The sequence below is a fragment of the Cygnus atratus genome, chromosome 1, assembly GCF_013377495.2.
Source record: "Cygnus atratus isolate AKBS03 ecotype Queensland, Australia chromosome 1, CAtr_DNAZoo_HiC_assembly, whole genome shotgun sequence".
In the NCBI taxonomy this organism is placed as follows: domain Eukaryota; kingdom Metazoa; phylum Chordata; class Aves; order Anseriformes; family Anatidae; genus Cygnus; species Cygnus atratus.
The window spans coordinates 112,024,292-112,048,373 of record NC_066362.1 but is presented as its reverse complement, the minus strand read 5'-3'; the positions used below and the strand labels follow the sequence as shown (position 1 = coordinate 112,048,373).

The 24,082-nt window shown below is 43.1% G+C and overlaps 1 protein-coding gene across 6 annotated transcripts in view; it reads left to right on the top strand.

The window, feature by feature from the left end:
* The window catches only part of RUNX1 (RUNX family transcription factor 1), a 179,606-nt gene that overhangs the window by 88,391 nt on the left and 67,133 nt on the right, over positions 1-24,082 (top strand). For all 6 annotated transcript variants that reach the window (XM_050715657.1, XM_050715656.1, XM_050715651.1 and 3 more), the window contains 2 exons: positions 3,284-3,440; positions 19,715-19,819. In XM_050715657.1, the coding sequence (XP_050571614.1) occupies positions 3,284-3,440; positions 19,715-19,819 (262 nt within the window). The remainder of the gene's footprint in view (positions 1-3,283; positions 3,441-19,714; positions 19,820-24,082) is intronic.

Below are 24,082 nucleotides of genomic sequence, written 5' to 3'. Positions count from 1 at the left end.
AAAGGGAGAGAAGGCAGTCAGCCCGGCTCCCGAGACTTTGGGAAGCGCTGCTTTAGGGAAAAGTTGTGCCGTGTGCGGAGAGCCTTCTGGTTCCCGCGGAGACAAGTCTGGGGGAAGGCAGGCACTCATCGGCAGGGCCAGTTCCTAAATTCCCGCGTTCCTATTAATTAATTCCCTGTCACCCACGCAGCGGGCGAGTGCTGCTAATTGCTCGGGAAGCAATCCTGCTGGAAGGCACAGCCGCTGCGTGCGAAACCGGGGCGAAACCCCGCTCCTCCAGCCCTGTCCCCGCATGTGCCCGCTAAGGGGGATCCCTCGCAGCCGGGGCGGGGTACTGCCACGCGTGGCAGTGGCCGGGGGACACGGGACACGGGACAGCCACCGCCCGACCGCAGCCTCGGCTCCTGCGGAGAAGGCGAGAGCGAGCACAGAGATGCGGCCGCGGAGAGAAAACCCCCAAAACGGGAGAGCGTCCCCGTAGGGCCGGCTGAAGGGGATTGCGAGGAGCTTCCGACCCCACAACCGCTCCCCTGAAGCGGGACCCCCCTTGCTGCCGCCGTTGGGGAAGTCGCGACTCAGATCGCGAGGCGATTCGAATCGTAAGAGGGTTTGGATCGTGCCGAAACTAGACAAGTCCGCTCGCTCCCGGGCTGCCAATGTCTTATTCTCACCTGACACACAAAAAAAAAAAAAAGAAAGAAAAAGGAAAAAAAAAAAAGCGCTGAGCTTTATTAAGTGTTTGCTCACAGATATTGCATCGCTATGAAGAGGGAGACAGAGAGTTTCCTCTTCACGTTTCCTTACCAAAATTCACTAGTTCTATTCGATCTGTAGGATCAGAGTATTATTCCCGATCAAAATGGTCATCTCCGTGCATTACTTTTTTCTAAAATAAAGCACGATTCTCGGAAACTTGGAGAAAAATGCATAACTCTAATAAGGTTCCGTACAGATTCATTTTCCAAGCGCTTCTTGGAAATAATCTAAATCTTAATTTAAAAGGCCAATTTTGTTTGATTGATGCACCAGCAGTAAGTAATTCAGATAGCTGTCAATGCTGCAACTTCCCACTTCTCTGGAAATCCGTATTTTCAAGAGTGCAACAAGGTACTAGATAATGCCAGTCACCAAGTCCCGACTTATCTGTTTAGTCTTTTTTCCAATGTAAATGTTTATATTTCTGCTTCTATTGTTTGTGACTTTTAACTCTAGCCTCTTTTCCTCACTCTGCATTTTTTTAGAATTTGTTTCTAATATTTTCTTTGCGTTTCTTATCGACAAGGTTGCCTTCAGTGTAATTTGAAAATAGTGGTTTTAAATATTTGTTTGGTAAGAGACAGCTGACCCTGGTTTTGTGAAGGTTTTTTCATCCCTAAAAATGCTAGCAGGTATTTCCTTAAGTGAGCAGGCACGCATTTGCATCAGAGGGAGGCGAGGGTAATGCCCAGGTTTTCCCCTTTCTCTTTCTTCTGTCTTTAATATACGTGCCTGAATTAAGGTTTTCTGATAACTTCCTATGAACCGGGAAAGTGCATCAGGTTCACGGCGGCTGATCTTGTGAGACAGCGTGCCTCGTTACACAACACTCTGGAAGAGAGAATTTATTAGATCAAACGTTTCGAGCAGGGACTATTTTATGCGAAGATCAGGGGAACTGGAAAAGCAGAATGCTGAGCACAGAACAGGCCACAGGAACGGCTTACGGCACACAGAGGAGAACAAGAAACAAAAGCGTGAGCCGCAGAGGAATGGGAAAGAGGAAGCTGAAATATATACGTAAAGAGGGAATTTTGACACAGTGATTTTAACTTCGTATGTGGAAGTGAAAATAAGGGTTATAGGTGACAAACGACACTGAAGTGAGGGAGGCAACCCCTGTATAAGGAGAGAGTCCAAAATACCCGCGGCTGGGGACCCCTGTCTTATTGGGGGAAGTAGTTATTACTGGGGAATAAGTATCAGAGACAGATTAAGTAAAGGGGCTGCTGATCTTGTTCAGAAAACTAATAGCAATCAGACCAGGCTGTGACAAGTTAGAACCAATTATAACTGCATGGACGTAAGCTAGAAAATGCAAAGAGGAAGGAAAAATATCAAGCAGCAACTCAGAGGACCTGGTGCAGGACTACTTCCTCTTAGAATATGTAAAAGAGGAAATAAAAACAAGCTAGAGCTTTTTTTCCTCTTTTTTTTTTCTTTTTTTCTTTTTTTTTTTTGGGGGGGGGGGTGATAGTGGTGCTGAGATCACTACTGCGCTACTGTAGACTTAATTGGGGGAACTTCTTAGCAAGAGCATCAGGTTTTAAGAAAAACTATGACAGAGGACCCGATTCAAGCTCTTACTTTTGCCAGAGCAAATCAAGAGATACTCCAGTCATCCATTCAATGCAGGGCAATAGCCAGGTAAAACTGTGTTGAGAATTCAGTCCTGCTCAAGAAGATAAGATAAAATTAAATTTTTATTAGTTTTACTAGTGTGAATGTTGCAGATACAAGCCAGACAGATTAATGTTAGAAATCCATACACCTCCCAGAGCATCATGTCAAAAATGCAGTGAATCCTGGGTTCCTGATAGATGCTGGTCCTAAGGAGCTACAATGCAAGACTTTAGAACGAGGTGAAAGCTTCTGAGCTGTTGCAGGTTTCATTAGTTCAGATTGCAATTTCCATCCACCAGGCTACAGGTGAATTCTTAAGTCAATGATTTGCTTTCATGCTTCCAAATGAAAAAAAATATGTTCAGTAAGTTGCAATTAAACATTCGGTTGAGGCCTGTTTCTTCATGCACTTATTCTGAATTTATGTATTCAGATAGGGGTGATGAGCAGAGAGAGAACTGGTGCAACTGTGGGGAATTTGACCCTCAGAGTCCGTGAGACGATTGCCTTGGTTTTGTTTTCTCTTGAATTTTACATTTACATGACTTTGCTGTAGCTTAAAAGTAGTGCCACTGATGTAAATCAGATCAAAATCAGTTCCTGTTACTTGAATTTGTTTGTTGCCAATTACAGAAGTATATTTTGGAAAGTTGATTTCATGTATTTTTCATGCCGGGGTGCACATTATACTTTGTATTTCGGGCGCGCATCAGTGTAAAAATGTGGCCGTAACTCTGGAAGGTAGTAGTGGAAGCGATTTCGGTTTCCCCCAAATGGCTTTTAGTCCCTGTTTATTTTTATTGTTGCTGGTCTTTCCTATTTTATCACATTAATTGTTGGTATTCTGTGCCTGAAAATAAATGTCGCGTAAGGAAGCTGAGGATCCTGCGCTTTGATTCCATAGGTGGTGGCCTTGGGAGACGTGCCCGATGGGACGCTGGTGACGGTAATGGCTGGAAATGATGAAAACTACTCCGCAGAACTCAGAAATGCAACAGCTGCCATGAAAAACCAAGTAGCAAGGTTCAACGACCTCAGATTTGTGGGTAGAAGTGGAAGAGGTAGGTATTTGTTCACAGCTGCAGTTCAGTCATCTTTACCAGCTATGTCAAGTTCTGGTTACGCGGAGAGAACTTGAATGCAGGGTATGTGGAGTTTTCGACAGTAGGGAGATCTGATTTAGGCCAATTCCAAAGGTACAGAGCCAGCTGTGTGTTTTTCTTGTTTTCTTCTAGCCTGTCTTCCACGTTGTTTCAATTTTTATACAGTAAGATCTCATTTAAAAAAAAATACCATGCTCAGTGAGCCTTGTTTTGACTACAGAATTCTCCCCGACAATTTAGAACAGCACAATATTACGCATGTTTAAGTTTAAATAACATATTTTCAATATAAAATAGGAATTGTCAGCTTGTGTAGAGAACCGTGACTGTCTCAGGGCTCACAGGCAAACTCTGGAAAAGCCGGTCTCTGCAACAGCATGAGTCGACCTAAGATTACAAATAATGCCCACATAGATCTAAATTTTTTTTCCAGCTTCATCACAATGTGATTAAGGGATAGGGCACTTTTTCTGACCTTTCTTTCTCTTGAGTAGACATAGAGTCATATACAGTAGGCATTTAACGTACTACTACTGCAAGTGCATAGGATGGGGTAGGACAGAACAGAGCCAAATAGATGAGCTTAATGTCAGACTTCCTGCATCTCTGTGATAACCAGGAATTACTGGTACAAATAGAAAAGCATTATGAGTCTGAATAACAAGAGTCAAAGCTGACTTAGACTGTAACTATATGTAAATGTTGTTAGAAAGCTGAAAATAGTGTCTTGCATGTGCAGCTCACGTATCGTGTGTGTGAACAGGCGTGCAAAGCGTGATCCAAAAGCCCGTAACATCAACAGAAGGACCCTTTGTAGTAACTTTGCTCTTTGGCTCAAGCCCATAATCTTGAAAACCATAAATTCCAAGCAATCGTGTTTAGATTTCTGTTACAAGATTATTTGAAGCACTCCTCCTGCATTACTGCCCTTGCTCCTGTGAGCGGAGTGCCTTTGTGTGGCCAGGGTGGTTAAAGCAAACCTACTGAAACCGGTGAGCTGCTGCTTGGAAAAAGCACAGAGAAACAATCGGCCTCTCTGGTTTAAGGTCAAGACTGAAAAACTGTCACGTCTTCCATGTGACTTCATGTGGTATTTACTTATGTGTTTTCCTTTTGTCTAGTTTGTATCTTCAAGTAAAATCGGAACATAACATCACGGTGTTCCAAAGACAACATTGTTGTTTCGGGACAATTCAGTGCTGTAACATTCACAAATCAAAGCGATAGTATCTACGGCACCTAAATAGGTTTCCTTATACTGCCTTTTGGAGCAATTTGGGAGCTGCTGTCTCTCATGACCAGATCGAATACCCTGGGGTACGCTGACCCTTTCTCAGCACCTTCCGCTCCCATGTAGGCACTCTTTGAGAATCCGGGCCATGTCCTGGTGCATGGTGGCATGCGTGGCTCTTACAAACACGCACTGACTTACAACAAGCATGCTTCAGGAGCGTTGCAAAGGTGACCCACTTCTGCTTTCTTTCTCAAAACCTTTTACTCCCAGTGGCAGATGGGTCAGGCTTTAGGCTGAGGAAGTCATTCTGATTATACGCAACAGCTTCTATTTGCCTTTGAAGTCAAATGCATTTGAGGGTATTCTTCCAGTGTAAATGCAGCCTGCAATTTTGGAAGAACATGGTGCTGTGGAAACACGGATGCAAGCAGCAAATACATTTTAAGTATAAAATACCCATCCAATCCCTCAGTATCCAGCAGCATTTTTAGGTGAGGATACAGAGGGAGATGTCTTTTAAATCATGTTGTTTGGGCTGTCTTCAAAATGTACTTGTTGGAAAACACCCGCAGCTGAGAATGTAGCTTCGTAATGCTAGCAAAGAATAATAATAGGGTAATGCAGAGAAAATTATATCCATTTACTGAAAACATGAGAGATGCTGTAATGTCTAAAAGTATCAGTCATTAAATGTGTTCATTTGTTATATTAAAGGTTCCACCTTTTCAGTAAATGGAATTTGCATTATGATTCAGAGATGACTGTTTAGAAGATTCAAATGAATAGCTGGCAAAGTGGCTGAGAAGCTAATAAAAACAAACCTGTAGTTCAGTTCCTGGCCACGGCAGCGAAGCTAGGAATCACAACAGTGAACTGTGGGATTTTCAAGGTCAAAATTCAGCGGCGGAGGGAGGGAAGGAGGAGGGGAGAACAGTGGCTATTCATGCAGAAGGGCTTTGAGGGGTGCCTTGCTCAGCCCCTTGCTGGCCAGCACTCAGCCGCGGACACATGTGCGTGTGGGCACAGATGTCCTGTGTTGTGTGGTGCTCTGGTGCTTGGGATCATCTCAGCAGCAGTGGTTTGGGAGCACTGCATGCTGTTAGTCAGTCTCGGAGGTCAAATCTCCCAAGCCCCATTGGCCACCCATCTTTGGAGCCAGTGACTAATGTATGCCTGTGTTTACTCCTCTAACAGGGGATTGTTTTCCAAAGGTGTGGATTGTTTGCATTTGGTACATGATTTCTGGGGTGCTGTTCTGTTGAATTTGTATAAAGCCTGAAGCAGAAGGTGGCTGCTTCAAAGGGCATTGCTTCCTTTGATACTTCGCTAGAGGAAAATTAACCGAAACTTTGTTTGCTGTGTAATATTTGAGTTTGAATAAGTTCAGTTGCCACCAGTGATAATGTGATGCCAGGAATATTATATGAATAGCAACTGAAAGTTCACGTCGGTTGCAGTCATAGTGGACATTATTTGTGTACCTTGGGTGATTTAAAATCACTGCTGGAGAATAAGGAATGGCTTTGCTGAGTGACAGTCCCGGTCCGTGCCTCGATTTCTTTCACTACACGTCGGCTGCCGCTCAGCTGTAAACAGCCCCATTAAAAGCCTTGCGGAACTGTCGGCAAGCCACTTCCCTCTCACTTTTAAAAGAGGGGAAAATTGCCATTCTTGATAAATGGTTTAAATCTTTTTCTGTGAGCTTTAAATGAGCAAGGTCTAGCAAGACGACTGTTTCAAATGCCCTTGCATAAGACTATTGTCCCCAACCCCATCGTAGTACATAAGTGGCTCTCCTCTCACCATGAGAGAGTTACAACAATTTACTCCATTCAGAGGTCTGATCCTGTGCGTCTGTCAAAGCATGAACCAAATATTGGCTGCAATTTAAAGAACCGATCAGTGTTTCACTGCTTATTTCCTATTTACTAGCAAGCAGTGGCCCTGTGCTGCTCTGGCTGTGCCTAGAGTTCAGAATTGAAAAAAAAAAAAAAAAAAAAAAAAAAAAAAAGCACTTTATTTTCTTGACACCAAGACTGGGAGCTGAGAATATCACAGGTCTCCCGAAACAACGAGATGTTGTATAAAAGCAATTTGGCTGGCTTTCCTGAACAAAACAGATTTACATTGGAATTGGCTGGGGCCCAGAATTACTATTCCTCACCCTAGTTTGAGAATGCTACTGGGAAAACCTGCCTGTCTGGCTTGTAAGCCCGAGTAAGTAATTTCTGAAAGAAAAATGTAGTTTAAAACTTCAGCCAATCTCAGCCCCTCTTGCATGATTACATGGTTAAAAAAAAAAAAAATCTTTATTTTTCTCCCTCCATTCATAAAAGTTTCAAACTTCAAAATGCTGCTAATGCAGAGTACCTTGTTTTCTTAATGTATAATGAACCAGTTTAGGTTACTATGATGAAATAAATCCGATGCAAAAAGCCTGACACCATGGAAGTTCATTGGATAAAACTAAAAATAAATAGTTATTTTGGAGAGGGCAAGCTTCGTGGCTCGGTAAGCTTTACATATTTTCCTCATGGAATCATTAATCCCAGTAACTATCTTCTTTGTAGAACGTAACGTTAAAAAAAAAAGAAAAGAAAAGAAAACAACAACAACAAATAAACATTTTCCAGATGAAAATCATTATTAATAGGTTATCATAACAGTAGCTAATGGGGAAGTGTCTCGGCTTGCTGCAGAAAATCTCAATCTAAAGCTGAAATCTGTAGCTGCAGCTTCGTGATGCAGCTAGCTTTCCAGCAAGGCCTTTTTAAATACTGAGTTTTAGAAAGGACTGAGATTTAACCCCACATATATATATTTTCTACCTGCTATCAGGATTAGGCATATGTGAATAAATTTAACGACGGTTTTTTAATTTCTTCAGAGCCTAGGAAGTATCCCTTTTTCACAGGAGTAGCTGGTCGGAGAATATAAGAGGGAGATTACCAAGCATAACCATAAGTTTCTGCCTTCGGAACTCTTCCTTCTGGATATAATTTTGGGGAAGAAAAATCAGTTTAAGCTGGAATCTCAGAAATACTTAAAACACAAAAATTGCTGGCTGGATCCTGAGTCCAATTATTTTTATTGGTCTTCTGAAGTCAGAATTTTGCTCCTTCTGTGTAGCTTCAGCTGGTGGTTGTGTTATTTAGGCACTTTGTTAAAAATTGTTTTATTTTTACTTAAGTGCATTCAAAATTATAAAAGTATGTGCAAAACAGAGGAGGATGCTCTTCAGCAGGGTCATAAAATCAGTATTAAGCAGCCACCCGGGTCCAGGTCCAAACCATTGGAATGCTTCAGGGGACGTGGTATCAGATACTGGAGTAACAACTCGCCACACTTGCCAGACGAGACAAAAATAGAAGAAACGCAGCAGAAATCATCAAAGCTGAAAAAGGGACAGTTGGTAGAGCTGCAAAACAACTGCTTAGTGATACTTCAGGCTGAAGGGTGTGCAGTGGTAGCGGATACACTGGCGGGAGGTGGTTTGGTGCTCTGGCTGGGTGTTTGGGGTACAAATTGATTTGGTTACAAATAGGTTTGTATCACAGGGCTCCTCTCTGTCAACCCATCGGGCCTGAGCAGAGAATTTTTCTCTAAAAGACAGAGGCTGGAAGCAATCGTTTAGTTTTTGAGTGACTTAGGGTTGCTTGGACATGCCATTAATTTTATCAGGTCACCATGCAGGTGTCCAGCGAGTGGACTCCTGACAGGTCAGTGCCTATTTCAAGTCTGACAGCACGGGTTGCCGTGCGATTAATTAGCAAACGCAGCCCTTTAAGCAGGACTGCTGTCCCGGTGCAAGCCTTTGGCAGAGGCTTGCTGGTTGGAGGAGGCGGGGGAGACGGCTCGCGTGTTACAGGCGTCCAGCCTGAGTCGTCTTCAGTGCACTCCTGGTACGTGCAGCCGTTTTTCTATGAATTGCTGATTGTGTAAGAAAGTATACGATACAGCTCGGCGAGGGTGTCTGGACTGAAAACATCATGTGGTCTGCGAGGCTGAGCATGACTGGAGCTATCTTTGCCAGCTCACAAACACTCTGCTGGGTTACTTAAAATTTGGTCTGGGCAAAAGAACTCTCAATCAGAAAGCGTCAACAGGAGAAAAATAATGGCAGAGTGATTTTGAGAACTTCCTGTCTCCGGGAGCATTACTGCTGTAAACAGTGACCATGCCAAGTGCTGAACCACTGCCCTCATTCCAATAACAATAAATCTATTTTTTGGTTGTGCAGAGCTGTGCTTGTACATTTTTTAAACTCAGGGTAAAGATGAGGATGAGGCAGACACTATCCTCCAAGCATTTTCTTGTTTTCTGCAATGATAAAAGAAGTTGGGCTTACCAGGATACTGCTTCTGGAAGACAAAGTACCTCTCTAGATGAAGAGGTTACATAGTTTCAAATGATCTGTTTGCCCTTCAACTTTTATTTATTTTTTTTCATTCTTTTTATTTTGGTTTGGTTTGTACTTTAGTGTGCCTCCTTCAGTTGAGCTGTCTGAGTTCTGGTAAAAAAACATTTATTTTTGTGTGTAGGTATGTATGTATGTACGCACCTATGTTACAACCCAAATAAGAGCTTCTGTTCTGTGCTCAAAATGAGATCATTCTGAGATATTAATTAGGACCCGGGCTTCAGGGCTGGCTAGTGAACTTCAGATGACTGTCCTATGGCAAGCATTTCTTGTCAGCTCACTCAGCCTTAGCAGAAGTGAGGATGCTGCAAATTGCTGTCAGGAGAGCCTTCCTTTTCCAGCAGTCATGTGCATAAACCCTCCTCAGCCTGAATCAGTCTCTGTTCCCTTCCCAAAATCATTTAGCAACAGCAAAAACAAAACAAAACAGACAAACAAAAAAACTTTTTCACCTTGATGCTGACTCCCCACCTCTTTCACTCCCATCCTGCTTCTCCCTCGTTTTCCCATCACACTGTTTCATCACAACTTTCTCAGCCTCTTCAAACTGACCCCATTCCCTTCATCTGTGTCTGCATCCACCTCCGTCTCTTGGTCCCTGTCCTCTGCTGATGCTCCTCCTGCCTCTCTCTTTTGAGACAGTCACTGAGAACCCCTCGCAGGGACCAGGCTGCATCCAGCAGCACCAAAGCCCTGAGCTGCTACTGTTTATCACAGTGGTGCCTGTGGGTGAGGCACGGGTTGGGACTCATGTGCCAGCCTCTACAACCGGAGCTGGGTTTGGCCTCCAGCATGGTGCTAGGATGGAGGAATTAAATTCCTTCCACCCTCCTCCCACGGGGAGCTACCTCCCATGCTGTGCAGGCATGGCAGGGTGGAGAGGGCCGAGAGGAGAGGTGAGGAGGAGAGCAGCAGCTGTCCCGAAGGCTTGATGCCATAAGAGCTCTTTAGCGGGGCGGTGCTTGGAGCAGTGCGTATGCACAACATCAGTTCCCTGAAGTTTAGGGAGGAACTGAAGGAAACGGTTTGGCAAGGCCGCAGAGTTTCCACAGGCTAGACTTTATGCACCACGGCTCCAACAAAGCCATGTCCATATCTGAGGCCTCAGAGGCCATCCTGCTCTTGGAAGTCATCTCTGGTAGAGCTTGGCAGGTCCCAAGCTCATAATGGCAGCGTTATCTCCCCGTTGCTGACGGCATGGATATCCATCAAGTGACCCCGGACTTCTGCCGAGCTCTGAAATCAATGCGCATTGCATTAGTGTAATGACAGCATGGAGGAGTCCTTCCTCCAAGAAAATGAACTGAGAGTAAACAGTCCCCATGTGCACTCCCACGCTCAGCTAGATACTGATGAAGCGACTTGTCAGGCCGCCTTTCGGCCTTCACCTGCTTTGGGACACTGCAGACAGAAGTCCCTCCTGCTACAGCAGCAGCGACGATCATTGCTTGCCATATTCAGAGCAGCACGTTGCTCTTCCAGCCATCCCACGCCTTACTTGTTCCCTGTGCCCAGTGCTCTGCCGGCAGCCACACCAGTAGGCCGTCATCTTCTTGGCTCTGTAGGGCAAGGAGTGTGTTTTGTCCCAGCTCCAGTGGCGTGCCAGAGCAGGAAGGTGTGCCAGAATCAGCCATCACAGTGAGGTTTCCCCACTCTCAGGACTGACCATGCTGAGCTGCTCCTCCTTTGGGGGCTGAGCTCGTGGCCGTGGTGCAGTGGGGATGGACAGCAGAGGAAGCACCCTCAGATAGCCAGCCACAGCTTCTGCTGCCGGGCTCCAGCTGTATGGGGGCACCGAGGGGTGTAATTTGGGGCTTAAGCATGTAAATCAAACCCGAATCCCACTTCAGGCAGCTAAATCCTCTTGTGAATCTGGGCCTTAACCTTTTCATGTCTGCCTCATCACCTGTAAAGTGTGGGTGATAATTTCTACCTCAAAAAGCTTATTAATGGCTTGAAATTATAGCTGGGTTAAGGACTATTATTAGGCTTAAGGATCCCAAGGCATTCTCTGTGAAAAGGTGGTAGGTGGTTTTGCAGTTGTCATCTCATTTGAACCGTCCTGTCCATTTTGTGTCCCCGGTGCTGTTTTCTTAGTTCCCTGAACTATTAGCAGTGACACAGTGCTCTGCTGAAAGATGGTGGTTATGTTCCACCTGAGAGCTGGACACACTTCTGGAGGCAAAGACACTTCTGAACACTTGTTCACATATACCCCAGCCTCTGGTATAGGGAAGCACTGCGTTTAAAAAATTTAAAAAATCCCTGATAAATGGTAAGCCACAGCCTGAAAGCAGAGGTTCAGTTTTTGGGGTGGCCAGTTCATACGGAGTGTCTGAAAATTCATATGGAGTTTCTGAAAGTCATCTTTGGGGAAAAAATAGCTCTACTTTAATTTCACCTTCCATAATTTGTGCTCAAACAGCTCAGGTCTTAAAAATATCGTAACAAGAAGCACTACATTTTACAACTCAAACTGCAATTTCTCTGTGCTGACACTCTGGTGCAGAAGCCAGGCAACCCATAGCATCTCATTCTTCCTGTGCTGTAATTATTGTCTCCACCCAAGTTCATAAGAATTTTATAGTGGTTACTGCAGCAACTCCACTTATAGTTAGAGGCTGCTTGACTTTTCCATTAAAAGGTCTTCCCTCTGCTTACCCCCACAACCCAGCATTTTAGTGCTTTAATCCATTTTGCAAACTTGATCTGCAGGCTTTCAGTCTAAGAAGGCATCACACCCCCAAAATTCAGTTAAAACAGGTCACTCAGGTTGTCTTTCAGAACAGGATGGAAAAACACTTTTTTTTTTTATATTGTCAGACACTGTTGTGTCAGACTCTGATGCCCATGCTCACTTGCACACGTATGCTCATCACCTCCATCTCAAAGCCTAAACGCTGGTGTGTACATTGGACATAAACCTAAGCATGCTAAAGTACAAATAACGTTCCTGCTGGCCAAATTCCTGCCACAGCTTGAAGCAGTCTTTCTTCAGAAATTAGGCAACATGACAATATAGGGAGCATTCCTGGTGGTTTTGTGTATTTGTGGAGTGTTGACATTGCTATACAAAAGTGACTAATGTCTAAGCTACTACTGGATGTCATCTGAAGCTGACTGCTGCAGGATCCCCTCTGTTCAGAGACCTCCTTCCTGCGACCCAGATCCCAAATTACTTGACTGTCTTGTCTCTTCAGATAGTTCGTTTGTGCCCTTTCCCATAAGCTCAGAGATGTCCTCCTACCTGCTTTCTGCTGCAGCTCCTTTCCTGACAAATGTCCATGACCATATCTAAACCTGCTATCTCCTGCTACTGAAGCACCACCATTTTGTCTCTAAACAGAATAAATTGTGCTTTTATGGCACATTCACAGCATTTGTGGGATGGAAAAATAACATGAAGGTAGTAGAAGTAATAACCTGAGGGAATCAGATTGAGATTGGTGACTAGTATGTAACATTTTAGACATCAACGCAAGTTCCTGAAGCAGAGAAGGGCCACCAGGTGCCTTGCAGGCAGACATTGGAGCAGCAGCAGCAGTGGCTGCACTTTTACACACATTGCCAGACTGTCGACGAAGGGATTAGCACAGAGGCCCCTGCGAGGCTGGAGGAGGCGGTGGCCAGTATCATCATGACAGCACATGGGACTGGGAAGTGAAACCCATCATCAGCACAGAAGTGAAACTGCCTGTACACGAGCTCATCAAATTAAAATGTAAACAACTGGCCAAAAAAAAAAAAAAAAAGAGAGAGAAAAAAAATGGGACAGTTTTAGTGAGCTGAGTCCTCTCTTGCAGCTCTTGAGAGCATGAACGATCTTGTTCGTGCAACGGAGAACCACTCTTCTGAGGGTTTCAGATCAAGTGCTGTGTTATTTGCTACAGTAGTGGGTAAAAAGTAGCATTCAGGCAAAGATGTGGTTTTTGAACTGAGGGTGACACATTTCTGAGGTGCTTGGGGCTAGCATTTTTTGTTTACTCCAGCTGGAAGGCAATTTCCTTTTTTTTCTGAGGAAAGGGATCGATTGTCAGTACCTCTTTAGGAGATCAAAGTGTAGGGGAAAATCAGCTTTAGGATCTGCTACCTTCAGGGGCCCGAGTCAGCCTTATTTTAACAGCTGTAAGTTACGCTGAGCACAGAACCAGCTTCTGCATTGGCTTGCTTAAATATTTCATGTCAACAGCATGCGGGTGTGGGGTTATGTTTTTAACTTATGAAATAAGAAGATTGTTGGGGACAGTCTTCAGAAAGGTGTCAAGGACTATCCTTATCACACAGATAATGCTTTTAAGGTAAATTTAGATGTTAGTACCTGCTTAGATTGGCAGTGCCTCTATTAACGTTGCTCGATTTCAGTTACGTAATTTTGGTTGCTTAACATGGTTCCTGTGTTGCCCTAGGTTAAATGTCGTGCATATGTTTCACCAGCATAATGCCTTGAAATGATTTCACCTCTGATACAACCTTTCTCCAGCCTTCCAGCACAGGGAAGTCGTGGTGAATAAAGGGTATGGAGAATGTGTGAGGAGGAGAAGAGAATGAGGTGCATGTCTTGCCTAAGCACTCGGTCATGCTGCAGGGAGCTGGGAGGGAGGCAGAAGGGCAGCAGCATGTCTGCTGTGTCCTGTAGCAGCAAGGATGCTCTACTCAGCTTTAGGGAGCTGCTTGTGGCTTTTCTAGCACTTCCTGCACAGCAAATGAAGTAGCTCATGGCTGGGGCCAGGGGTACAGCAGGGCTGCTTTTGGACATTTGCATGAAAACTTGGCCCCATGTAAATCCAGAACAAAACACCTATTGATTTATTTAATGGGATCGAGTTTTCATTTGGGGTAAGTGAATGCTGTGTAAACACAGATATAAGAACTTCCTGGAGTGAGCCACTTGACAAAAATTTTCAAAAGTGTACCTTCATGCTGACCCAGTCTGGTTTGGCAGGAGACAGGTGGGTGTACTTCCCAAATCTTGAAGTTTCCACGCACACCCACGGAACATCCCTATAAGTATGCAAACAGATCAGTTGCCCTGCAGCTGATTTGCGTGCACAGCTCTTGCATTTCTTTGTGCAGTGACCCTGATTTGCTGACATCTCCCCATGTGCTTATTTATCCATTTGGTCCGTTGTTCTGTCGTGGTCAGAGTTTGCAAACAATTTACAGTGCAGTAGTGGATGAGGTTAATAACATTTTTTTTTCTTATATTTAAATTAGGTGGCATTTGTGGTACCGATGGTAAACAAATTATGTTCTTTTTTTGATGCCGCTTACTTCAACTGCAACTCTTTTCTGATGAAATAGCCACTGGACCAAGCACAGCAGGCAAAGCTGCATGCTTATCATGTGAAACTGTAACTGACAACAGGACAAAACAGTTATCATCCAATGATAACAGTAGTTGTGCAGGTTTATTTTCAATTGGAAATACAATTTGAAGAACTACAAAAACATTTCACTCATATCATGAGCAACAGTCAACTAACGAAGTGTCAACTTATGTTGGCCTGTCTCACCTTATTGATTACCTTTGAATTATCCAGCTAACAAAGTATAATGTGGCTTAAGTGATAAAAATGACAAAATTTGGCCTAAGTGAATAACAATCAACAGCTGAGAACGAATATGTGTGCATGTATTGCATCCTGCTCAGGGATACAGTCAGATATGTTATTAAAATGCAGTAGGCATCTTTACTTTGGCAGATACCCAAGAAGATGTTGTGAGAAATTGTAAAGATGTATAAAATTGGTCATTTAGCATGGTTTAATACAAGTAAGTACATAAGCATTAAAAAGTAGAAGCTGGATAAAAGATAGTGTCATAATCATTCTTACTAGAATCTGGAAGTCTGTCACTAATATCATAGAAATGTCTGTAATATAATTTGTATTGCATTTTTATATTACATTTCATATTTTGCCATCCATACCTTCTGTCCTTGTCAGCACAGGCATTCTTATCTCTCTTCCCTTTTCCTTCTTCTTTTTATCTAATATTTTACTGTAATGATTTAAAACAAAACACAACAAAACAAAAAAACTCTAATGACACATCTAAGATCAGCAGAAAAAAATCCCAAAAGAAAAATACAGTAAATGTGATCACAGCATCTGATGGCATCCCTTTCTTCCTCCCCACCATGTGGGCAGACTTCTGAAGCTTTAACTCCATTTTCATTCTGTCCTCATTTGGCTGACCCTTCTTCAGTGGAATCAATGGATCTTTCTGCCTAAGAAAGAGATAGAATAAAATGAAAAGATAAGTGTGAAGGGTGGTTTGTCTTCCATAAAGTGTGTCTGTTCTCACTCCCCCTTGCATCTGCCCATGCCACCACCTATATTTTAAGCACGCCTTCCCACCCCCAGATCCATCTGGCCATGACACGGCTCAGGGATGACTAAAGCAGCGTGCAGGAGCTTCATGTGACCGTGTTGTCACTTGAGATTCATTTTCCCCCCTTGGTTCCTCTCGGACATTCCCAGGGGCTGCACTTTACAAGCCTATTGCTCCCTCTAGAGCCCTTCAGCCCCATGCTGGGTTGTTCTGGGAAACCACCGACATAAATCCCTCGTCCTGCCGGGCATGAGCTCATGGCTCTCTTTGCTTCCAGACTCGGTCAGATGGGATGCAGCTGAATATTGCAGGGCAGAGCACAGGTACAACACCTTCGGATGCTTGGGAACTGGGGGCTGATCCTTCCCATTTGCTGGCCCAGGAACAGCATTGCTGGGCAGGCACTGGCAGACATTATGCTTTGCGCTTCCTCTTAAGTTCTTACAGCTTTGCACAACATCCATGGATCTCACAAGCAATCCTGTAAAGTCATGAGCTGGGGATAACGGACTTTAGCTGTCAAATCAGCAGTAACTGTCCAGGGCGCTGTTGGTAGCCTGGTCTCTAGCAAGCCCTTCGGCAGTCTCTGGGTATCATTTCAAAAGTCAGTATTGCATTTTGGCAAAAAAGCTACTGTTTCCATTATTTTTTTTCTGAAAGGGTACTGACATTAATGCTCCTGTAAAATAAATGTTACCAGGCAATTTTTCCTACCCTAGCTATGTGGGAATACTTGATGGAAGCAGTGAGTCCTGTGCTCTACCCATAAACATACAACAGTACGTCTGATGTCACTGGGGAGGGTTTCCAAAGGCAGCGCTCTGTCCCACATCTGGAGAATTTAATCCTTGTGCTCATCAGGTGCTCTGGGCCTGACATTAGGAGCTGCCAGGGGTAGCTGCAGAGAGCAGCAGTCTCTGAAAGGACTGTTGGACCCCAGCGAGGCACGGCTTGGTGTGGGTATCACTCTTCAGCCCTTCCACCATTGGCACAGACTCCCATGATGATACAGTAGTGATCAGCTTAAACACGTTGAGACGCCATCGTAGGCCCAAAGTAAAGGTCTCAGATTTTGATATTAGTCAATGAAGGGCTACATGCTGGCTTGCTGTCACCACTGGGCCATAAACAAATTGTCATCATGACTGTTTGAAGCATCTGAACCAGGCCAGCATTTCAGAAGGTCCTCCTGGGGTATGTGATCCCTCTTTATACTCACTAGAGAGGTCAGTCTTTCACTTAGCCTGTGTGACTCAGCTTTGGAGGCACCCGTTCCTTCCTGAGCTGAACAGAGATGCACAGTGCTCAGCATAAGTCTTCTACCCTTAGTCAGGAGGTCCAGTTACTTAGAAATTAGAAGTCATGGCATCTACTATATTCTCCAGTGCTAGGGAGTCTGAATATGGCCTGCAGTGACTAATCTGGTATTATTTCCACCAGTATAGTCTGCTGCATGTTGTATATCTGTGTGTGTGTGTGTGTGTGTGTGTGCGCACTGGTGTATAGGTGTATTATGCAAGGGTATGCTGAAAATAAAAATTTGTCTTGTATCTTGGCTGTATCATAATACATAAAAGCAAGGAGGGGGAGTTTATTGTCATGCTGTCATCCCAAAGCAGGTACACCCATAAAACATATATTTCACTAACAGTACCTCCAATCTAAACCTGCCTTTGTCAACCAGGCACATAAATGATGAATAATGTAGAAGCTATGAATAAAAATGATAAAACCACTTAATAAAACTAAATGTAAATGAAACAGAACAACCAGAGAAAAGCACAGACAGAATTATTGGTAAGCAGCAACGAGTGACACGTAGGTTTATGGTTATATAGCCCTGTGGTTAACCAGTATGTGGTTAATGAATAGTCTTCTGTCAACAAGAAGTAAGCTAAGTATCTTCCTGCTTTTGCCAGCTTGTATCACAGACTTATATTGGTTCTGAGATCTCTGTTTTGTAGATCTTGAAAGTAACTTTGCTCCTCTCTTCGTTATCCTGGTCTTGTGGACTGATAATGTGGCCACATTGTCCTTACAGTTCATCATTCTGTCTTTTTTTTTTCTGCTTTTTTTTTTCTACGTGGAAACTCTTCAAAGGCCTTCTAAAGAAACAAATAGACTGTATTCTAGCAAAACAGCAGAAGCACCTTTCCTAACGCATCAGCAGTTGTCAAAAAATAAACTGGGAACAAGATGGAAGTACTGCAGATTAGTAAAGGGAATAATGCATATTTTCAAAGTCTCTCAGTCTTGGTGATCTAAGTGTTGCATCTAACAATATAGGGAAGCTATATATTTTTTTTTTTTTGAAAGAAGAAAGAACTACAGGTGCCTCTGATATTTGTTAAGTCTAATGCTAAGGGTGTTAAAGCTTGTTGGAAGGAAGCTTATTGAACTTTATTACTGATGCCTCGTAGAAAGATCTGGTGTGATGGTGGAAAAAGAGTAAAAAAGCTTTATCACATAACTTGGTATTAAAAAATGTCAGGAACACCATGATCCTTGGTCAAGGTAGGTGTAGGACACAAGAGTTGGGGTCCAAAGTCCCTGAGACAGTGATCTAAAATTACTTTTGCTTCAGTTGGAATTCTTTTGATCTCAGGGACTGCTTTCTAGTAAGAATGTGGAGGTGCAAAGATAGTGGCCTGGGATCTGGGAGGTTTGTATTTCAGCTTCTGTTTTCTCAGGGCTGTGATTCAGGATTATTGTCGGATTTAGTTGCAGCAGCCAAAGTGGTTAGCATCGCTGGCCACAGGCTTCCTGTGAGATCTTGGCCAAGACACTTTATCTGCCCACAGTTCCTCATCTGTAAAGTGGGGAGAATACCTCTCTAATTCACAGGGATGCGATGAAGACAGCTTCCAGTAATAACTATGCGTGTGCGGTGCGCTCACTGTGCTGGTGATGCAGACCATTAGCACCACGGTAGGAATTGCATTAAGAGAAGTATTGAATTGCAAGTAAATGTGCATAGGGAGGGGGAGAATATTGCTGCTAGAGGCAGGCATTTATACTTATATTTACATTTACATTTATATTTATTTATATAGATAAACCAAGCAAACTATAGAAGTGGGAGGTCTTAGGAGGGAATAAACTCCTCCTTCAGGAGGGCTGGAGGCAAGCGATGGAATGAGCAGGCAGAGCTGTATGGGAAGGACACAGCATGTGTCCAGAGGAGAAGAACCTCAATATTCTTACAACGGTTCCTGGTTATCTAACTCAAGGTGATGGCCCTTGATGTCTCTGACTGATAATGAAGATTTCTGCCAGTGTCTGAGTCTGCCATGATGCTGAGATAACGATGCTAAACCTGCTGACAGCCAATGTTTTTATTGCTGTCCAGGCCAAAGTCGTAATGAATACATACATGAGGTCTTATCAAAGATAGAGAAAGTTACTTCTGTTACTGAGGAAATGCCTAAAGTAATGCTGGCATTGGCCAAAAGCAAATCAGAGGTAGCAGGATTTGAATGCATCACAGTCACAAGGGGATACAAAACCATCCAGCCTCCCCAGCAGCCATCCAAATGAGCACTTTTCAGAACTCAGAGCTGTGGCATGCAGTTTTGAAAAGGCCTTCACAGTTTTCTTACTGAATAATAGAGAAACTAAGCATAATGCTCCGCTATGTCTTCATAACATGTTTTAATTCTCTGCAGACAGGCAGCGGGGATTTTTTATTTTTTCCATTCCCTTGTTTCTTGGCATTGCAGTAGCAGATTATTTTTAAAGGGTTCGTAATATGGAATTGATCTAACGCTAGCTTCAACACCAAAGCATGGGATTTTACGATCTGCCTAGGGGACCTGAGCACCCAGTTCTCTTTAATTTTAACAAGCACTGTTGATCAGATTCCTGTGGCAGTTTTGGAAGAGTCAGCCACAATTTCCAAGCCTCTCTGAACTAACAGCTTTTAGAAAGTACAGATAATGCACCAGTAGTCAAGTAGATCAGATAAACTACAACTGTTAGGGGTAACCACCTTATTTTACAAACAAAATATAGATCATTTACATATAAATTATTATTTTTTTCAAATGCTTTGAGCAGTTGCCACAGAGGGAATGCATCAAGCAGCAGACAGTGGTGAGGTTATACACCACACTGTCTGTGCTTGTATCTGTCTTTAGATATGGACAGCTGAAGTGTTTTGGTGCCATTTGGAGTGTTCTGGTGCTATTGGAAAGGACGAGTGCACCTTTTCTCGATGTGTGTTCAGTAACCTTTTTTCCTGTGCAGGGAAAAGCTTCACGCTGACCATCACAGTCTTCACGAACCCTCCACAAGTAGCCACGTACCACAGAGCCATCAAGATAACGGTGGATGGACCTCGTGAACCCAGAAGTAAGTGAACTAACAACAACATTTGCAAAAGGTGACGTTGATGGTTTAGTACAGGAGTTCCTCACCAGCCACATGAAATGCAGCAACATCCAGTGCATGTGGAGCAGTGGAGGTGCCTCAAGCCAAGGCTGTCCCATGAATGGTTTTAATTATGCCTTCCTGAAGCCTTATTTTTCATGGGTGCCCAGCTGATCCAGAATATGAATTGCATTGCATCTACGAAGTATCTACCCAGGGATGATTTGGATCGTACCCAAAAGCTGACAAAAGGGATGCTGGTAAAAGGTGGGCAGTGCCCTATGCATCATTTCTTGCTAGCCTCGCCTTTCAGATGTTAAGAGGGCTTTAAAGCACTGGAAACCAATATGTCATTGATCCAAATTTTCAAGCTCAGCCACCCTGCGAAAATAAATAAATGTCTGAGAGAGGACACCTGGTTGCTGCATTGTAGAGTTCACTGTGCCTCATTCCTTGGTATAACTTGGGAAAACAGTAATTGCTGAGAGTAGTGCTTCCAACAAGCAGATGCAATTACCCCACTGGAACACCCATTCTCACAGACAGGCAATCTTTCCTATTTTTTTTTTCTTTTTTTTTCTTTTTTTTTTTTTTAAGAATAAATTATAAGGAGAAGATGAATGATTTGGTATCTTCAGGGAATTGCCCACACCTTTCACACACGCAGTTGTTTTTGTGAGGTTGAAGAGGGAAGGTTGCTTTGTTTGGGATGGAAGTGGGGTGAGGGTGGAACAGATAGGCAGATGTAAATGCTCCTGCAGCACATGCTCTGCCTGTTACCAGAGGCAATCCTTAACCTCAGTCACTAGCCCGTGTGTGGAATTTTCATATTTTTATCAAAATGCCCTGATGCAAATTGAGGTTTGTGGTTAGTTTTTCACTCCTCCTGCACACTTGGCAGAAGTTCTGGCTGTTGCTTAAGTGGAGTCGTCCCGGGAGAAGAGAGCAGTAAGATTCAAACACCCACTAGAGAATGAGACTTACGGCTCTGGGCTACTTAATTGAGTGGTGGAAAAAAAGAATGATTTGAAACTTGAGTTAAAATAGCTTAGAAAACTCCTATCTTTCATGTACATTTTCTTCCAGAGCCTTCATTTGTCTGAGTTGTGTCGTGGTGCTGCATACATTTAATGGAAGTTTCTGCCCTATATTTTTTTGGATGTGAGGCCAGACTTTAAAACAAATACTGCTGTCAGGGCAAGGCTTCTTACTTAGTTTGCATTTGTTTTTCTGAAAACTGTGGTTGGATTGTCCATGAAAAATATCCCCGGTGAACAAGGCAGCTGTGCACATAAAATAGATATTTGTATATGCGAGCTACTGATTTGCATATGCAATTACCTGGGCATGTTCATAGTTTGCACACAACAAATAAGCATTAGTTGTTTGAATATGAGTCTGCTAGAATAGTTAGAAACAAAACCATCCTGCAGGCATACCTACTGTTTTAAATCAATTCTTCAGTTGCTATAGTAGTTAATATTTAATAAGATTCTACATTTTAAAAAGGAAGTAGAAATATAATACATTCTGAAGCAACACATGTATCTTCCTGACTCAAATGTATATAAAAGCTTCCTTGTAAATGATTTCACTTTGTCGTAGGCAAGTCAGAGGTATAAAGGAGCTCCATAGTCGAGGAGGCTTTATGTGTGTTGTGAGCAGACGTCAGCCCCCCACCTTGGCAGGAATGCACAGCTCCTTTTATCGCTAAGTCACTCGTGACGCAAGGTAGAAGGGATTATGCTCCTTTCACTTGTAAGTGGGCTGCAAAGTCCTTCAGCTTGACTTCCCACCAGGGGGTTCTGAACTGTGGCGGATGTTGCAGTCAGTCTGGACCCTGCTGTCCTCCTGGTACATCTGACTGAAATACCGGGTGGCTCGAAGGGATGTAGCACATGCTGCGAAGGAAGGAAGAAATAGTACCCAGTGCTTTCTCCCTTCCTTGTTCCTCACATGTTTGGAACAACCCTTACCTCAGTTTTCCCAGCTAGCATCACGTCACCAATTTCTAGTAATTAAACTCAGAGTTCATTCTCTCCAAGTAACTTGTGGCTCTGAGACAGTTCTGTCTGTTTTGGGCTATACATTTCTTTTTATGCCCTCGCTCAGTGGGTGTATCCTGTTCTGCACTGACCCGATTAGATCAAGGTGCATTTGCAGCCTGTACAAAAATAGGTTGCATGGCTGCTACTTGTACAAACTCATGTGTAAGATTTGTGGCTGGTCATATCAGCACATGCATGCTGTGTCCTGAAAAGCTTTGAAATGATATCAGCCTTCTTGCATTCAGGCAGGAATCAAAATAAAAACTGCTAGATTAGAGGAGTGTTTCTTGCTTCAGTGATCAATATTTGGGAACTTCCGTGCCTGGAGATCCATGACTCACTCTCTCTCCTGACCTGAAGGAACTGCAGAAATACTGAGCTGTGTTTTCTAAGATGTCCTGATTCGAAAGAAATCTGAGGAAGGTAGCAATGGGATCAAAATTAGATACTGCTTTCTTGCAGACCGCTGGAAAAAAAGCATACTTAACTCCAAAAAAAAACTCCAGCAATTTACTTTTAGTTCATTTACTTTGTTGTTGTTGTTGTCCATAACAGTTGCAGATAGACTGAAATCTAGTGAGTGCCCATGTTGCCTGTAAAAAATACTGGAAGTTAAGGTGCCATTTTTGAGGAGGGAGGCAATCTGAAACAGAATTCAGCGCTTCATACCAGGACAATTTTTAGTTACTCTGACAAGTTGTAAAAATACTTAAAACAAAACCAAACACCTTTAGACTGATTAACTGAAGAAATAAGAGAAACACTTTCTTTCTTTTGTCTTCAGAGAATGATAGATTAAGAGCAGTTTCTGAGACAGAATTAGAATGGTTCTAAAACCAGTTTTTTTTAATGAAAAAGGACAGCCTCTTCAGCTATGCATTCTTGGGGAAAAGAACTTCAAAAAGTAATGCAAAGCAGGATTTGAAGACATTTTGGGAAAGTAGAAAAATACTCAAATTAAAGGCTCCAAAAACAAGTATACAGAGCATGGACTTTTTGGCTCACTGTCATGTGTGGAGATATCACGATATGTGATGATAACACGGTGTGTTGCATCACAGGTGTGCACCTCCCCTGTCTGCAGAAAGGCCTGGCTGTCCAGGTTTTCAGACTATGGGTTCTTGCATTGTACATTTGGTCACAATGTACAAAGTATGGCCAATTCTTTGCCCAACAGCCTATTTGCATATGTAACTACCATGCAGTTTGCATTTACAACTGTGATAATTACTTGTGTACATTATTTACACCATTGCCTTTTTTTTGCCATTGAATTTCTGACTGTGCCTATCCAGATGATACTTCTCATCAAATTGTCATGGTATGTAGAGAGAGCCAAGGTACTTAAGAATCTGGCTCTTCCTCCACTGCATTCATTATGTATTTTTAAATCTCTTTTGAACTTAGTATTTTCATTCTCCAGCTTTACGGAAGTGCTTATTTTCAATCTTTTATTTTTTTTTTATAAAAAGAAATGATATTGCACTGTCAGGGAGAAGGGCAAGATGACCTAACCCATCATTTTCTTCTCCAACTCCTATGATTCTATGATTCATAAAGCAATTTATGTTTTTATGAGCTAAGTCCATGGGGGAAATCATTAGCAGTAACCAGATCAAGAGTAGTGCTCCTGATGAAAATACTTTTGGTTGGGAAACTTGGTAGAAATAGTATGACTCTTAAATTAAATATTTCCCTTAGGCCATTTGACCTACTGTGTATGTCTGCTCAAAAATTAGGTTTTTCTTCTTTTGACTGCTTCTTTCTGTTTTTCTCATTGAATTGTTTTAACCTACATAACTCTGAAAAAAACACTAATGGACCAGGTGCCTGAAAACTTTGCAGAATGAAAAGGCTGCATAGATTTAGCCCTGGTGGCCCTGAGCTGTCCAAGGTTAAGCTGTGCATTAAATGTGATTATCCCATATTGGATATGTGGTTTTCCCAAAAACATTTTTGGCATCCTTGTATCAAAGAGCATGATGCTGCAAAACAGAGAGAGAGAGAATAATTTTGCTGAGCAGGGTTGGAGAAGGTGCTTTAAGAGCTGCTGGCCCAAGAAGTGCCTTTCCAGGGACAGAGGTTGGCTTTTGCCTCCCAGCAGAGTTAGCCATGAGGTGCACATGTGTGGTCAACCACAGCTGAGGGCACCCTCAGATCTTGGTCTGAAGTGATCCCTGCTTGCTTGTGAAGTTCC